We start from the raw sequence: 18,318 nt of genomic DNA on the forward strand, positions 1-18,318 counted from the left end.
TACCACACTTCGTGCTGCTTTCACACTTACTTCTCTCTCACTCCTTGCAACAACTATACAAGACAGGCCACTCTCATCTTCATTTACAGATGAGGAAACTGAGGCTCAGAGCAGTTAAGTGATGCACCTGTCATCTAAAGATCAGCAGGGGAACCAAGACCAGGACCTAGACTTCCTGATTCCCAGCCCTGTGCACTTTCTCCGACCCCGCACTGTCCCAGGCAGAGCTACAAAAGACTCTAAACATTTCCTAGCCTCCCTGAGGTCTGTGAAGGTCAGACTCCATCCCAACAGCACGGAAGGCCCGGGCAGCCTTTTGAAGTGCTGTAAGTAAACAAGACCTCTGGCCACGATTTCCACATCTCCAGAGGTCAATGAGAAGGCAGCAAAGGGGTCAGTGTTGCTTCCAAGGATGTCGGCAGCTCTAGGAGCCATGGGACGCTGCTTTCCAGTTAGACAAGTCAGAGGTCAAACTTACCCCATTGTGCCAGCGGTGATGAACACGACCCACAGATATCCCAGGTTCAAGGTCAATGTGTACACCACCATGCCCACTAAGGTCATGATGTAGACCACCAGGGTTGTCTCCCTACAAGCAGAGGCAAAGACATTGAGTCATACACTTCTGACTGTAACAGGATCATCCATCCATCCATCCATCCATCCATCCATCCATCCATCCATTCATTATACAAGTATCAGTTGGGCACCTGCTATGTGTCAAGCCCTCTGCTGTGTGCTGGGACATCTGCTCTCAGAACCTTCTGTCCATGAGGTTGATGGACACTGAACCAATGATCACACAAATGGTTACTTAATTACACTTTGGCCCGTGCTACAAAGGGGAGGCTCAGGAGAGGATGAAGCCTTCTTGCTACATCCGTGTGTTCGACTCCTGCAGAAACCTCTCAACAATATCAAGCTGCACCCCAAGCAAGAAGGGCACAACACTCTCCCTTCCTCGTCCTCCACCAAATAAACACAGAACAAGTATCAGCTACTGTCAGGCAGCATGGCGTGTGGGACTACCCCAGAAGCCACCTCATTCTGCTGGTCTGCTTTGCCCCAAGAGCCCATGGCCATGCTGGGCAGTGAGCTGACTTTCAGATTCTCTGTCATCTCGAAGTTCTTCCTGTTGCCACTGGCGCAGGTGCAGCACAGATTTTTCACCGAACCTGAACTACTCTGCTCCAGACAGCAGAAAGTAAGTGAGAACATTCTCCAGCCCTGAACTAAGCGCTTGACTCCCAAGCCAAAGTGAGAAAGCTCTGCCCACTCTCCGTGACATTCCCCTTTGCCAGTCCCCTCAGAGGGACCATCAGCAGCCTGCTGCTCTCTGTTTGGGGTTCACCCTGCTTGCACCCCTCCCCACATTTCTCCTCCCATGTTGCCCACTCGTGACTCTGCTGCAGCCTCACCCCTGCAGCTGGACTTGTGTTCCTCTCCCTGTCCTGCTTATGGCAGGCCGCGGGCTCCGCACATCCCTCTGCCCGCCTGCCACAAAATGAGGACTCAGAGACGGAAAGCTGAAAGCTGAAAGCCTTCACGCATCCCCCCTGAAACAAGAAACACGGTGGGGGCGCCAGCAGACGTACACTGTGGTTTTATCAAACTAATCCCGCATTTATTGGGTGCTGGGAATTCTATTAAGCACTTCGCGTGCATTTCTTATTGCACTCAAGCCTGACAAAAGTCCTGCAAGAAAAGGATGACTATCCCTAATTTTGCAAATGAGGAAACTGAGGCTCAGACCAATTAAGTTACTTATTCAGAATCACCCAATGAGTAAATGCAGAGCTGGGATTTGGACCCAGTGCTGGGATCTGAAACCTATGCTGCTCTTTCTACTGCTGCACACAGGACCTAATACTCTAATACACACGGACACGCTACAGGCTTGCATCTTCGGGAAAGCTCAAAGCCAGAGGCTGCAGAGGATGCCCCTCCCACCTGGGGCTTCAAAGCAGCTGCTGAAGGCAGAGGGGCTTCCTCGTCCTCCATCCTGCACCCTCATCTGGTCCCACCCACCCCGCAGAAGGCAACTTCATGGATACCAGTTTCTTTTGCCGGCCACACAAGCCCCTCTTTTGCTGTATTTGCTTAACCATAGCTTCATGTTAAACCACTGGCCCATTTAGAAAAACTGTAAGTAGTCCCAGCCTCAAATAACGGGATATGACCCACCCAATTTCCAGCCCCCACACCAAACGGGACAAATTTGGGAGCCACGGGGAGAAGAGAACGGGCACCAAAATGCCCTGATCACAGAGCATCCTTTCTCTGTCCGGGTCGTAGCGCAGGGTGAAGAGCATCTCATGCTGAAGGCAGGAGTTAGACATCAGTGATGCCAGCAAACGGTGGCGTCTATGTTCTGAAGTGTGCCCTCAGCCCTTTCCCTATATTTTCTAGTTCTTCTCAAGCCATCTGGCTGCCCACATCCCAGCCCAGCTGTCGTTCCAATCCTTCCCCTCTCCCGCCATAGAGCAAGCCCTGGGAGAAGGGACACTGCTGTTCGCCGGTTTGGGGGTGGCCAGTCCTCACTGCTCTTGGGCCTGGCCGAAGCAAGCCACTGACAGATAGATGGCAGAGACGAGATGGCAGCCAAGCTCCGCCAGCAGTCATTAAGCCACGCCAGGCTCCACGTCGCGTTCAGCCAGGCAACCACATCCCCAGGGATGACCTCAACTGGCCTTTGTCTGGGGCAGCCAGAGTGAGACCTGGTCTGACCAGAGCCTCACAGAAGCGGGTTTGTGTGGCAGAGAACAGGTCTGCCACTGTCTGTCGCCTCCAGACACGGGGAGCTTTGGAGGCCTCAACAAAGCAGCTGCCCTGCCCCAGTGTAGGACAAACCTGGCAGCTACCCAGTTGACCAGTATTAATTGAGCACCCAGTGCATGCTCAGCACTGGAAAGGAGCAACAAGAAGGGAAGGGTGTTGGGTCTCCATTCTCCAGAGCCTTTTTCTAAGCCTGGCTATTGACTTGAGGCACCTGGGTGGATTGCTCTTTACAAATGCAGTTTCCCCCACTGAATTGGCATCCATGAGGATGGGGGCCAGGAATCTATTTTTGATAAGCGTCCTGGGTTAGCCTGGCATACACTAAAATCTTAGAAAGACTGCTCTGAGCTCCTGGAAACACACTGGGCATTCAGGCCCAAAGCACATCACAATATTCACGAAGGAGATATAAGCAGTTGCAAGATGATACAGTGTAAGCCAGAGGAAGCCCAGACACCTTGGTTAGCCCCTAGGAGCCAGGGGAATGGGGCAGGGGATCACTTCCTCATTGCCACTCTTTGGGGTTTCCATAAGCTTTCCAACTGCTGGCATTTTTCTACATTCATTTTCATTTCTCCCTCATTTGCCCCTTCTGCAAACTACATGGGGCGATGGGGAAGAGTACTGTGCTAGGCCTCTTGTCCTCCATCTCTAATCTCATCAAGATCCCCCACGGAATGTGTACTATTTCCCTCATTTTATAAATGGAAAAACTGAGGCTTAAAGAAGATAAATGTGAAGACCACTGAGACCCCCAGCTGCTGCACCCAACCCTTTGGAGTCATATTGCCGAGGAATGTGTCATTTCAAAACATGGGTCCCCAATTCTCAGTCCAAGAGGAGGTCACTTACTTGTAGGTTTTGGACCTATCCAGCCAGATGCCTGAGATCATAGCCCCAAGCATTCCTGCAATGACGATGGTCAGGCCGATTCTTCCAGCATTCACTTCTTCCCCCTGGGAAAACCACAGCCCCAGTGATCACCCAGCAACGGGACAAGACACCAGACAGAGCACAGTCACCAGGAGGTGACAGGGGAAAGGCAAGTAACTCAGGCTCCATTAGAGCCTATTCTCTGAACGTACCAGGGCAAGATGGCCTTTAAGAAGCTGCCAGTGGAGAGAGACTCCTAGAATAGTTGCTCCTCCCAATCTAATATAACCCAGATGTGTGCGCATGATCCTGGATGCTGAGGTCAACCAAACTGTCCTAGACCCAATTTGAAGTAGATCTTTTTAAATTTAATCCTTACGGCAACCCTTTTATCTTATTTATCATTATCCCCATTTCACAAATGGGGAGACCGAAATACATATATCCAAATATTCTGTACTTAGTTGTTTTTGTTTTGTTTTTTTGAGCTATTAGTGCCAAAAGGAATGGGAAGATAACCATTATATCATCTCATTTACTTCTCAAAATTCCCCACCATAAGGTTAGAAATCAATATTCTACACTTTACAGATGAAAAAAACTGAGGCACAGTGAGATTAACCTGCTAGCCAGAGGTCGTGTGGCATTTACTAAGTGCAGAGCTAGGATCCGAACTCACACCTATCAAACTCCAAAACTGGAACACATTAGCCACAGTGGCCTACCACTTCTGCAAGTGTGAGACCCTTGTCCTTTCAAAAGGGGGTTGGACCTGGGATTCCCGACTCCAGGACACACAGTATCCCACTCCCAGGATCCAGCCCTTGCTGGTTCTGGAAATATTTAAGAAATGCTTTCAGGGATGCCTGGGTGGCTCAGTCGGTTAAGCCTCTGCCTTCAGCTCAGGGCATGATCCCAGGGTCCTGGGATGGAGTCCCGCATCGGTCTCCTTGCTCAGCAGGGAGCCTGCTTCTCCCTCTGCCTCTGCCCCTCCCCCTCCTCGTGTGTTCTCTCTCCTCTCTCTCTGACAAATAAATAAAATCTTTAAAAAAAAAAGAAATGCTTTCAGTTGAGCAACTAAGAATTCAAAATTAAACTCTGCCCCTATTTTACAAATTAAATCTTTCATACATGATCTATAGGTCTGTATGTTTACCTACTGTATTGCTAGGCACCACGCCATGTGCTTTACATACATGGAACATATGAATATATATATATGCACACACACATACATAGTATTATTTACTTTCTAATCCTAAAAAATAATCTTTCAATAAGTAATTATGTTTCTGTTGCAGGAAGGAGAATGAGAGCTCAGAGAGGCTAACCAGCTTGTCACACAATTTAGAGGCACCAGAGCCAGAGGAGATCCAGGGCTGTCTCCCTCCAAATCCCATAAGCATACCACCATACCACGCTGCCTAGAACTGCGGGGGGGAGGGGGGGGCGGCGGGGAGACTAGAGCTAACTGCTGCCCCAGGTCCTGCTAAGATGGACAGAAGTCTCACGCTCTTCAGGTCCAGCATGCTCGCGGGACTACCTTACCGGGTAGTGCAAGATCACCATGCGATTCAGCAGAGTGGACAAGGCATAAAAAACACCAGCATTCAGACCTGAAAGAGAGAGGGAGACACACTGCATTAGGAGCAGCCTTCTGCTGGGGCCATTGCTAACTTCTCCCCCTGGCAGGTAGGGAGGTCAGAAATCCTCATCCTTGTTGCCATTGTGAGTGGTGTCCTCAGAAAGTAGGAGGCTACTCTGCAGTTTCTGTCAAAGACTCCAAAACAACCCAAAGTAACCATTTTAACCATTTCTTAGCCCACACCACTGCCCTCTGATCCCTTTAAGCCTGCTCTGGAAACAAGGCTCTAGAAAGCATTACTCCCAGGTCGGAACCATCTACATTCTTCTCAAGCATTGACCTATTGACCTACAGGGTCAGCAAAACTACTGGACACCTTCATCTCCTCCTGATGACCTGTTCCCTCTCCAGACTGCTCCAGGCCTCTGACCCCCACATCACTCCTTCTGTGGGTGGTTTCTCTTTTCTGTCCCCATTCCTCCTTCAGCTTTCTTCTTGGTCCAATATCACACAAAATCTTATATCTGAAACCAGAAAGGACCCTAAAGAGCATTGAGCTGACTCTCCTAACTCATCAATTCATCCAACGAATAAATGGAGCACCTAGAATATACTGTAAGAATCCATGAGGCCATTTGTCCATAGCTATACAGTCAGCTAACAGCTAAGATGAGACTGGAACTGACCCAACGGCGATGATGATGATGAGGATGAGGATGAAGATGCTGATGTTGATGTTGAGGATGACGGTGAGGAGGATGGTGAGGAAGATGACAGTGAGGAGGATAATGGTGAGGAGGATAATGGTGAGGAGAGTGATGGTGAGAAGGATGATGGTGAGGAGGAGGATGGTGAGGAGGAGGAGGATGGTGAGGAGGATGATGGTGAGGAGGATAATGGTGAGGAGGATGATGGTGAGAAGGATGATGGTGAGGAGGATGGTGAGGAGGATGATGGTGAGAAGGATGATGGTGAGAAGGATGGTGAGGAGGAGGAGGATGGTGAGGAGGAGGATGGTGAGGAGGAGGGTGGTGAGGAGGAGGGTGGCAGTAGCACATACTTACGTACTAGACACTGTTGTAAGTACCTTACAATCCTCATAGCAAGGTAGGTAATATTATCATCTCCATTTTATAGATGAGAAAAATGCACAGAGTTTAAAAACAAATACAGAAAGTCACTTTATAATGTTCACCAGGGTCTTTTTAATTTTAACTAATTTTGAGGCTCACAAGACCATCATGGCACACGACATTAGATACACTTAGAAGACTCTAAGTAACAGGACACAGCTTGAGAGCAGGGCAGCCTCAGGGGTTCCTCTCCCACGAACCCCAGACCATGGAACCATCCAGAAGCTATCCTCTGGCCCCACGGTGATGGCACAGGTGCAGGGCAATGTGGGTATGGCAACCACCCTGGTTTAACACCTTACAGGAGCGACTATTGCTTGTAGCGTCTCCACAGGCATAGCTTTGGGGGCCCCCTAGAGGACAGGTCAGTGAAAAGAGTCACCATACTCAGAGAAGCACAAAGAATGGCCTCCTACCACATACGAAAACGTCCCCCAGTCCAGATAGTCACTTTTATCACGAGGTCATCTTTATCATACGAGATGTTGCCTAAATGCCATTCACTTACTCCCTTTATCAGGTTCCCACAGAAATGAGACACAAAGTTAAGTGCAGGAGTTTAAAAATGCAGATTCCTGGGCTCCACCCTGGATCTACTAAATCTGATTCTCCTGGAATGGAGCTAGGAATCTGTAATTTAAAAATAACAGCAGGCACCTGCGTGGCTCAGTCAGCTGAGTGTCACACTCTTGATTTCGACTCAGGTCATGATCTCCAGGTTATGAGACTGAGCCCCGTGTTGGGCTCCATGCTCAGTGGGGAGTCTTCTTGCCCCTGTCCCTCCCCCTCTGCCACTCCCCCGCCCCGCGACTCACTCAAACATTCTCTCTCTCTCTCTCTGTCTCTATCTTAAATAAATAAATAAAATATTTTTTAAAAACAACAACAATAACAGGGGCGCCTGGGTGGCTCAGTCGGTTAAGCGTCTGACTCTTGATCTCAGCTCAGGTCTTGATCTGAGGGTCTTGAGTTCAAGTGTAGAGCCCACTTAAACAACAACAACAACAACAACCCTGGTCATTTCTTAGACTCAGTAGAGTTCAGAAATAAATGACCTTGGGAATCCAGAAGATCCAAGACCAGGCCTGGGCTCCCAGGTGCTGGGGTTAACATGGTGACAACTGGGATGGGAAGGGGCTTCAAGACCATGAGAATGACCCCTAACACACCTACTTTAGATATGCTTAACCCTGCTGCAAACCAGAATCACCTAGAATGCTTTTTAAGAGCAGATTCCCAGGCCCTTACCCAGACTTTCTGAAACTGAATTTCTAGAAGAAAGGCAGGGAAATCCAGTCATGCACTCAACCAAGCACCCCAGGGGAGTCTATCATCAGGCAAGCTTGGGAAACACTGATCCCAGATCCTATCTCTGGGTTCTGGATATTCTGTGTTCATTTCCCTTGGGTCCTTCCTGAATGTGTAGTAAACCTTCATTTTAAAGGGCCAGCCTCACCGCAGCAAAGATCCAGGAAATTACAAGAAGGATATTATGCCCACTCCCAAGCAGGATCTGAGAAGGGGCACAATCACCCTCCCTAAACCCATGGGGGGTGGGCAGTAGTAAAGCCCTTGAAAGCCCCAAGGGAAGGTGATAATCTTCCAGTGTTGGGCTCTGAGTTTGGATGCCCACTACTGGAAGATTATTCAGAAGCATAGCTGAAGGCCAGGCTGGGGGATAACATGGAAAAGTATTCCCTTTGAGGACATTCTTTAGAAGAGGAGCCTTTTCAACAACTTTTTTCAACATGGCAATTGTTGTGCCATTGATGATAAGGCAGTAGAGGAGGCCATGTGAAAGCAGGGCCTAGGGACTCAAGGAGAAGGTAGCCAAAGAAAGGTTATTCTCTTACCCCACACTCCCTCCCACCTCTGCTGATACACATCCTAAGACCCGTCCTGCCCCCAGACTCTGACAGACCTGAAGAGAGGATGGTTCCAGCCCTGGGTCTTCCTGCATTGCCAAACCTGGAGAAGGGGTGGGTGGTGGTGGTATTTTACTAGAGGAAGAGGCAGTTTTTTATTCCTGTAATATTTCAGCAACATCAAACACAAACCCCATCTCTGTCCCCTCCCCTCTAAGTTGGGCTGCCAGATTTAGAAGAAAAACAAAAACAACCCATCCAGTTACAATTTGAATTTCAGGTAACACTTTTTTAGCATAAATATGCCCCCAATACTCCATGGGACGTTTATGCTGAAAAGAATGTGCTGTTTACTTGAAATTCAAATTTAGCTGGATAGCCCTAATTTTATCTCTCAAACCTACCACTAAGGGTATGACCACAGGCCTACAAGTAAAAGCCCCTGGAATTCCTCCAAAGCCCTCACCAGGCTCCACTCTGGGCAGCTGACTCAGCAGTTTGGAGAAGCACTTGGAAAGCCACTAAAAAGACAGTACTGGACATCCCACCAGCTACATGGGAGCTACTCCCTACTTGGTGAAATCCAGTTCAGACTAACAAAAGAATGTAGGAAATCAAGTTTACCAATGCAACAGCAATGTGGATTCATGCAGCATCTACTTGCAATTGCTTTAAAAGCTTTCATCTCCACTCAGAGCACTCCAATGGAAAGCAAATTTACTTCTTATTTTCTGAGATTATTATTTCATGGGCAAAGGATGGGTGAAGGAGGTACACTCAGTAATTGGCAGAGCTGACATCAAAACTCAGATTTCTTATTCCTTATGGGCCAACTCTGAATTCACCACTCCAGCATTCAAGGCTCTTACTCAAAGATGTATTTACTCATGTCCAGCAAATGTGCCTGTGAAAGGCTGTCATCTGCTCGATTCAAGCCACATGCTCTTAAGTGCATATAATTCAGAGGAAAATATGAACATCATATATACAATATAAAAAGTATGAATTATTTCCTTCTTCAAAGCCCAACCTGAAACTGCAGGAAGGATGGGGGACATTCTGGAGAGCTTCAAAGCATCTAGCTGAATTTATAGAGGGTTTTGTTTGTAATTGGAAGCAAAGATTTAATTTGGAAGAGAGCAGTGATTCTTAGGTGGACTGAGTCCCAAACACTGCCTTTACATGACCTCTAAGCCTTAGAGAGACGCTAAAGTCAAGACCCCATCCTTTCTAAATCCCATAGATGGCTGGTCAATATAAGTTGATCCTGCTTCAAAAACCCCAGAACTCTAGTAGATTTGCATCTTAGGAGAAGGCAACTCCCAGGCAACTGGTCTGGAGGATTGAATCTGAAGAAGGACTTACTTACTCCCCTAGGTAGATCCAAAGACCACTCAGACAAGTGGGGCTTAAAAGAGCTCTGTCTCTGTCTCTAAGATGTTCCTTTCTCCATAGGGAGGCAAAAATGGCATGGCGGTCAGGAAGATGGGCTCTGGCATCAGACAGACAGAAGTTTAAATCCAAGCTCTGTTGCTTGCTAGCTTTCCAGTTGTGGGCACAGAACTAAATAGAGCCTCAGCTTCCTCATATATAAAATGGAATGGAGTTAAGAACTGATGTCATGGGTTTGTTTTGAAGATTAAATGTGATAATCCATGTAAAGCACTTAACATAGTACCTGACACAGAGTAATGGCTCAATAAAATTCTTTCCAAATCTATGATTAAGCCTAAAAACCATTTCCTTGTTGGTCAAGAGCTTAGTCACCAAGTCCAATTATCTATCATGGAAAAAGGCTTGCAGTTTTCTGACTATAATGAACTATATGCAAACATCCAGATTAGTTTAACTCTCTCTCACTGGAATAAACCCAGGCCTTTGAGGAAAAAAAAATTAATAAATTCTATCTATACAATGGAGTCAAATGCTCCTAGAGACTCAGAAGAGAACTGCTTTTCTGGCTAACGCTATCCCAGTTTAAATGACAACTTACTTCCACTCTTTCTCTCCTCACCTTCTGAGATTCCCGTTATGCATATGTTGGTTTGCTTCATGGTTTCCCACAGGTCTCAGGGGCTCGGCTTATTTTTCTTCATTTTTTATTCTTTCTGTTCCTCAGGATAATTTCATTTGATCTATCTTCAAGTTCACTGATTCTTTCTGCTGACAGCTCAAATCTGATTTTGAGCCCTCCAGGGCGTTTTCCATTTTAGTTAGTGCATTTTCTGTTCCTTTCTTTTTTTTTTTTTTTTTTTTTAGTGCATTTTCAATTCCAGAATTTCTATTTGGTTCTTTTTTATTCCTGTCTTTATCGATATTCTCTATTTGGTAAGACATTATTCTCCACCTTTTTTTCATTCTTTAGGCATGGGTTCTTTAGTTCTTTGAACATATTTATATTGTTGATTTACAATCTTTATTATGTCTAACGTCAGGGCTTCCTCAGGAAGAGTTTCTATTAAGTGCTTTTTTTCCCTTGTGTATGAGTCTTACTTTCCTATTTCTTTGCATGTCTCATAGTCTTTTGGTAAAGCTGGACATTTTAAATACCATGTCAACTTTGGAAATGAGATTCTCCTCCCTCCTCAGGATTTGTTGCTGTTGCTGCTATTTGTTTAGTGACTCTCCTGGACTAATTTTGTAAAGTTTATATTCTTTGTCATGTGCAGCCGCTGAAGTTTCTGCTTCATCAGTTAGTGGTGAGGTAATGATTAGACAGAGATTCCCTTAAATACCTTAAACCAGTAAGTCTCCACCTTTGCCAAGGACCGCCTCTGTGTGGGGGTTGGGCTTCTCCCTCAATGCTCCAGCAGGCAGGTGTCAACTCTGCCTTAGCCTTCACTTCCTCCTTGCACAGAGCCTCAAGGTCAGCCAGAGGTGAGAGTTTAGGGCTTTGTCAGGTCTTTCCTGGTAATGTGGACATGGACTTCTAGATTCCTAAGAATATGTCAGAGCTTTTCAAAGCCCCTATGACCATCTCATTCTCTAGATTTTTGTTTCAAGATTTTTGGCCAGCTTCCTGTTTACCCCAACTGGTATTCTACCTTAGGCAGCTACAATGCTAAACAGTGATTGTTTTCAACAAATGCCCTGGAAATAGTGCTTTTCCCACAGAGCAAGCTCTGAGTCAGGTTAAATAAAAGCAAGTCCTCTGAATGGGGCTCTTCTAGAGAACTGTCAGATATCAAATAATGACCTAGGAATGGGGCTTTTGGGGGAGCTCCAAAATTGTTTTTGCCCCATCAAGTGTCTGTGAGGCTGCTGGTTCTCACAACTACCATGGCTGCTAGGCTGCTGGTTGTCAAGGCTACCACAGAGACTGGGAGAGGCGGATCGGAATAGGGCAAGTTAAAACACAAAGCTCACTGTTCTTGCCATTATTCAGCCATTTTTTTCTTGAATAAATGTCCCTTGGATTGTTGCAAACCTTTGTTGTAGAGTTCTGAAAATTTGATTTTCACCATGTTTGCCAGTGTACTTGTTGCTTTATGGAAGAACAAATTATTCAAGGTCCTCACTCTACCATTCCAGAAGTGCTTCCCTATTTATTTCCTGTGTTATCATTTAACCAAATAGATGAATGTCCAGAAGTATAGTATTAAAACCACTCTGCCAAATTAAAGACCATATAAGCAACCAGCCATGCAAGAGGGGAAGAGGAAGAGTTGCTTTTCTCCCCCACCTCTAGACTGGGATCATTGCCCAGTTATCACCACTATCCTCATTCTCATCCATAGAAAATATTTATTAAGCACTCATCTGCCCTAGAATCCCAAGGTAGGCCTCAAATACCCTGATGTCAGATGCAGTAAGAGTTATGGCGTTCAAAGGTCAATGCACTTGAGATGTTTAACTCAGGAAAAGTGAAAGTTCTCAGAGCCACGCCATACTGAATCTGCAAGGGATCCCAAAGGTCATGTGGCTTTATTACCCATCTAGATAGCCTGACATTCTCCACAATATCCCCACTAAGTAGTTGGTCCCATCTACACTTGAATGCCTCCCACTGATGGGCAACTCACATAACTTCCTTAGTTGGATATCTTAAGTATTGGAAACTCTGTCTTTATATTGTGGGTGAAGGCAGAGACATACTCAGAACTGAAAAGCTGGAGAGAATGAGAAACAGAGACCTGAGACCTTGAAGATTAATCTGCTCATCCAGCACTTTTCCGGGTGAGAGATCACTTATTTTTGTGAGTGCCTGAAAAATAGACGTGCCCCTCTCCTGTGGATGATACTACCTCTTGTCTAGTGCCTCAGCAGATAAACACTCTAATTTAGATAAAGAGCATGATAAGCCTAACATGAAACTCTGGCACAGTTCTACAAAGGGGCATAGGCATTAATTGTGTAATCTTTGGAGTTAGATAAACCTGTATTTGAATCCTGGCTCTGCCAATTCAAAGCTGTGTCTTCTTGAGCTACTTAGCCTGTCTTGAGTTTCAGTTTTCTCATCTGTTGAAAAAGGATAACTAGGGTACCTACCTCACATGGGTGTGGTGAGAGTTAAATAAATAAAATCATATATGAAAAGTCTTGGCACATAGTAAATGCTATTGTAAATACATTTACATAAAATGCAAGGTTTGTACAGAAAACAAGGTTATAGCCAACTGGGGTTTCAGTAAGCATAAATTACATCAAACCAACCTCGTTTCTTTTTTTCTTATGGTTACGGAGCATGTTACACAACTGTTGACTCTTGATTTTAAACAAACTAACTAGTAGGGGCACCTGGGTGGCTCAGTTGGTTGAGTGTCTGACTCTTGGTCTCAGCTTGGGTCATGATCTGGGGGTCATGGGATCGAGCCCTGTTTCGGGCTCCCTGCTCAGCAGAGAGTCTGCTTCCCCTCTCCCTCTGCTCTTCCCCCTGCTCATGTACCTTTTCTCTCTCTCTCTCTCTCTCCCTCTCTACAATAAGTAAAATAAAATCTTAAAAAAAATTTTTTTAATGCATAAATATTCAAATGTATCTTACCAAAAGCCAAAAAAGTGAAATAAAAGAGGGATATTGTCTTGCATTCAGGTAAAAAAGGAGTCAGTGTTACAAAATGACAGAGGATTGGTTGAGGAGTGGTTTATGTGGCAAAACTCATACATGCACTCATTCATTCATTCATTCATTCACTAAATAACTGTTAGAGTGTCCACTCCAGGCTGGCCACTGCTGAGGAACTATAAAAATGAAAAGCCATAAATCCCCACTCTTGGGATGTTCACAGTCTAGGGGCAAGACAGACCTGGAAAATTTTTTTTTAATGGTTCAGTGTTAAGATGTACCAGGAACAGCATAATAAAAGAGGTAAAGGTCACCTTTATAGCAGTGATACTCAGATAAGACTTGGAGGATCAGCAGGCATTTGTCAGACAACTTGACATGGGGAGGAATGGTTTTCTAGGTGAACTTTACAGAACATGCAAAGGCCCTGAGGTACAGCTGACTCTCTGGTTGACCCTGAGCAATAGCTTTATATACACATTTGGGATTTGGAAAGAGTAAGACACACAGACACATCAGGTCTCTTGTCTCACATTCCCAATTTAAATACACTCCTGGACACATGTGCACCTTACCGTAGGTGATGACGAGCAGCACAAAGTTGAGGTTTTTGAAGATCCGGACAATGGAACTTAAGTACGAAGCATCAGGGGATGCCAAGGCATAACTCAGGGACTGGGCCCTGCTGGGGGAATGTTTAGGCTTCTCCTTGAATACTGAAAGGAAAGGAACAGAGAGATCACTGTAAATCCCCATGACCCCACCCCTGCAGAACTGACACATGGACAAGAGCTGGCTCCCTCATCTAGAAGAAGTTAAGACTCGAAAAGGAAATATTAATTCTTCAATTAAATCCTTCAACCCCTCCTTTCTTGAAACTGTTTCTCACCACCTGTGGCTGAGTGAGGTCTTTTAATTACATTTTCTTCATGGCCTCTCAATGGCTGCACTCCTTAGGTCTCCCAGGCAGTGTTCAAGGATCAAGGAGTTCCATACTAAATCAGCAAATAACATTCCGCAGAGCACATAAACTAATATAATAGTAATACATGGCTAGAAAGGAAGCGAGAGCTGAGGTTTTGGGATTAGTGAGCCCAGTGAACGGCTTAGCACCAGAGCTCCTCCCGAGGGGGCAGGGACAGTGTCCCTGCTTAGCAGAGAGCCTGGCACAATGCAGCCAAGGAATATTCCCTAAATAAGTGAAAAGATCTTCTATTGAAAAAACCTCAAGTCCATTCCTAGTTTGTCAAAGTCTGAGTCTAATGTCTGCCTCCTGAAGAGACAAGAGAATTAACACATACCCTGCAGGAGTGGTCACTGTGATATGAAGGACTGGGGAGGGACAGGACAGAAGGGAATGAAACCCATTCATTTTATATTCGATTTTCAGCACAGCTGGTACAATCAATTTGATGGCATTGGTCACTGTTCAGGTTCTGGGGGCAGATAAGTGTAACCAGTAGTTTGGCTAAATTGCCCCCGAAGTTGGGTCCAGGCAAGCTCCATGTAGCCTTCTCCACACACCATGAGAACACTCCTGAAAGGTCAGTAGACTGTTTCCAGTTAGAGGAAGCTCTGGAAATGAGGTTTACTCTCTTGAAGATCAAAGAGGTCCCCCACCCAGAAAACCTTCCAGCCCTAACTTCAGAGCCCTGCTTCTTCCTTCTCCAGAAATAGTCCTGAATTACTTCCTGCCGTTGGAAACCACTCATCCATTGTCTTGCCCGTTCACCTCCCCTTGCAGCAGGGGAAAGAAAGCAAGGCAAGAGGCTATTTCTCTCTGGTTTGTTCAAGGGCCTGGCCACCACAAACCAGAATTCAGATCAGATTTCTCAGTTCTTTACTCAATTAGCCACTCTCTGGCTTGATAATAAAATGTCAAAATGTAGAAATGTCTTACCTTCGGTATTTCAGATGCAAAGAACCACACCCTCATCTGCTCTTAGCACAGGCATTTGAAGCTGGGCACATTACAAGTTGAAACTTAAGGTCTGGTTGAGTAAGAGGGTCCCTGGGCAGACTGTTCTTTCCTGCGGCTATCCACAGCCCCGTTGCTTCTCCCCCGTAGCTTCTCCCCTTCCCAGAAACAGCAAGTCCTCTGCCCAACATTTCCTGCCAGCTTTGAAAAGCCATCAGACTTTCTCATCTTGGACCCCGAGGGAGAGAATGCCTCGGTGAGAACAGTGGAATGGGGTGCACGATCATAAAACTGTTCTGACTCTGGAGGTGAGGATAGCAGGGAAGAATGAGACCTTTACCACGTGGGATGGAATGTTAGGAAGAAAGCTGGTTAACCTTTAAAGACGAATGACTAACTGAAAATGAAAAAGCCTCTACTATACTGTTTCTGAATTTATCACAGCACATGTAATATCACTCAGATGATAAAAGAGGATATAAAATATATTAACCAATATCTCAATGATCAAATGTACATGCACATAAAAATTAATAGTAGTTATCTGAGGTTGCTAGTGGGTTTAACTGGTACAGTCTAAATTAATGGTTATTCCTTTTTATTTTAATTATTTATTTTGTTTATTTATTGAAGTAACCTCTATCCCCAACATGGGGCTCGAACTCATGACCTTGAGATCAATTGGTAGAGCCAGCCAGGCACCCAGGTTATTCTTTTCTTTATGCTTTCTCGTATTTTCCAGATTTGTCCATAATGAGCATGTATTCCTCTTACAGTTTTTTTAAAAAGCCTCAACAGATGTGGTCCCCAGGTATTCTCAGATGAATCTATGAGAGTATTAAGTGTTTGTGGGCCAATTCTGTTTTATTTTGGTTTGTTCCAGAAATTTAGAGTATGGAGTTAGACAGGGTTAGGCAATCTCTGCCACTTACTAGCTAACTAATCTCGAATAATTGACTTAACTCCCCTTAAGTCTCATTTTCCTCTTTGTGGGAAAGAGGGGATTGGTGGGATTGATGATGGTAAACTTCACTCAAGATTCAAGATCACGCATGCTTAGCACAGTGTCTGTGGTATATATCATAAGCACTCAGTGGGGTTTCATCACAGGGATCAAGAGCCTGCCCATTAATTCTGGTGAGGTTTTATTGGGGAACTGGTTAATTACAATTAAATCTTTACTGAGCAGCTAACAAAGTACACAAGACCAGCTAGCACTCTGTTGGCTAAGACATTTGAAGGCCACTAGAAGCCTGGCCTCCAGTTTCTATAAATGTCCATGGTATTCTTTTTTTTTTTTTTTTTAAAGATTTATTTATTTATTTGAGAGAGCGAGAATGAGAGAATGAGAGAGAGAGAGAGTACATGAGAGGGGGGAGGGTTAGAGGGAGAAGCAGGCTCCTCGCCGAGCAGGGAGCCCGATGCGGGACTCGATCCAGGGACTCCAGGATCATGACCTGAGCCAAAGGCAGTCGCTCAACCAACTGAGCCACCCAGGCGCCCAATGTCCATGGTATTCTAAGGCCATGTTCACAAGGTCCCCACCCAAGTCAGCAGAACCTCCCTGCCTCCTGGCCCCCCATCAGTCTACTAACGACCTTACCGATGATGACAAGGATGAAAAGCAGAGTAGCCACGCTTGCTATTATGTGAAACATGATGCTGATGTGGTAGGCAAGCTTGTCCCGGTCTTCGATGTTGGGTACCAAAACAGGAGGGACCAAGAACCCAATTGCAATTCCAAGCTATAGAAGACAGAGACAATCAATCACAGTTTCCAACAGCCAAGAATCGACAGCATAAACTTAAAGAGACTCCTGATAAGAAACATAAACCCTAACTTCCAGTCCTCTTTAAAACCCAAACAGGGATTGTTTCCCCCTCTCAAAACACCTGAGAGATCTTTCTTTTCATTGACAACTCAACTCTTTTTATTGATTGACAACACATCCCTGACCTCGCTAACTATCACTACCTACTGAAAAATATTATAGTTGGGGTTCTCAATGCAGGCTGGCTCTTCCCTAGCTGCAGACTAATGAACAATGGTTCCCATACTTCCATATCTCTATAGCAGAATAAAACAACGTTGAATTTTTCTTCACTGAATTTTTCATGTCACTGAATCCATTAACCTGAAGCTGAGAGACCGGCTGAGGGAAAAATCCTACACCCTACAACCCCAAGAACTTGCGTTCAGTAGGAGATGAAAGCCTGAAGTTGTTAGCCGACTCACAAATGTGAAAACGTAAGTTCATTGTGTAAATAACATAATTTACAAAGCATCTATAGTGTGAAATTACATGCCACCACGTAAATGTACACACACAGGACACGGGGACATGACAACTGGCTATAAACATGCATACGCACACACCAACGAATTAAAACATCTCATACCTGCCTCAGGGTTCAAACTCCAGTGACCTGACAGATAACGGTGAGTTGGGTGTTTCCAAGGTCAGAAATGCCTCGATTTGGTAATGGCTTACTGTGACATAACTCCCGAAAGCCCTTCTGCAACACATATATACCAAGGCAGAAATCGGAAAACAGCCTGAGAACTCAGGCAAGCCTCAAATTCCCAAAGTGAAGGAAGATGAGTAAATCTTTTGTCTTAAGGTCCCACTTTTCCTTTACTGTACTTGAAAGGAACTGCAGGTAGAGGCCAAGTTGCTTTCATGCCACACTGTAACAGCGTCCTTCACTGGCTGCCTATCTGTTGACCACCCTGATCGCTTTTCCAGCCTGTCAATTACAGCCACTAGGGATGGTGGTTCTCAGCTCTGGAACAGTCACAAAAGTCATCATCGTTAGGCTCAGTGTAGGGTTCTCCCAAATTTGCCAAATATATAATCAATAAATCAAACAGATCTTTAAAGCATCTACTATGTGAAAAGTACTCTGCTAGATATTTTACCAATGTACCAAGATGGATATGGCATGATTCCCGCTTTCAAGGAATTTTATAATCTAGTTGGGGCAGGGACTTTAAAACAAAGATACAAAAGATAACACAAATGGGGATGTTTGTGGGTTGAAATCATAGGACGTTATTGTTTTGAAAGTTCCTTCGTCATCGTCTGTACAACCTGATTATTAGAGGATCAAGTGGAGGCTGAGTGAAGTTTTAAGCTCTAGAAGGTAAGTGAGTGACTCATGGT

The 18,318-nt window shown here is 45.2% G+C and overlaps 1 protein-coding gene across 2 annotated transcripts in view; it reads right to left on the reverse strand.

The window, feature by feature from the left end:
• The window catches only part of FLVCR2 (FLVCR choline and putative heme transporter 2), a 55,045-nt gene that overhangs the window by 8,617 nt on the left and 28,110 nt on the right, over window positions 1–18,318 (reverse strand). For both annotated transcript variants that reach the window (XM_081830189.1, XM_081830190.1), the window contains exons 2-6: window positions 16,758–16,899; window positions 13,812–13,952; window positions 5,200–5,267; window positions 3,631–3,734; window positions 479–589 (exon numbers count right to left, since the gene is read on the reverse strand). In XM_081830189.1, coding sequence (XP_081686315.1) covers window positions 479–589; window positions 3,631–3,734; window positions 5,200–5,267; window positions 13,812–13,952; window positions 16,758–16,899 — 566 coding nt within the window. The remainder of the gene's footprint in view (window positions 1–478; window positions 590–3,630; window positions 3,735–5,199; window positions 5,268–13,811; window positions 13,953–16,757; window positions 16,900–18,318) is intronic.

The sequence above is a fragment of the Leptonychotes weddellii genome, chromosome 9, assembly GCF_054177405.1.
Source record: "Leptonychotes weddellii isolate Sample4059 chromosome 9, ASM5417740v2, whole genome shotgun sequence".
NCBI lineage: Eukaryota > Metazoa > Chordata > Mammalia > Carnivora > Phocidae > Leptonychotes > Leptonychotes weddellii.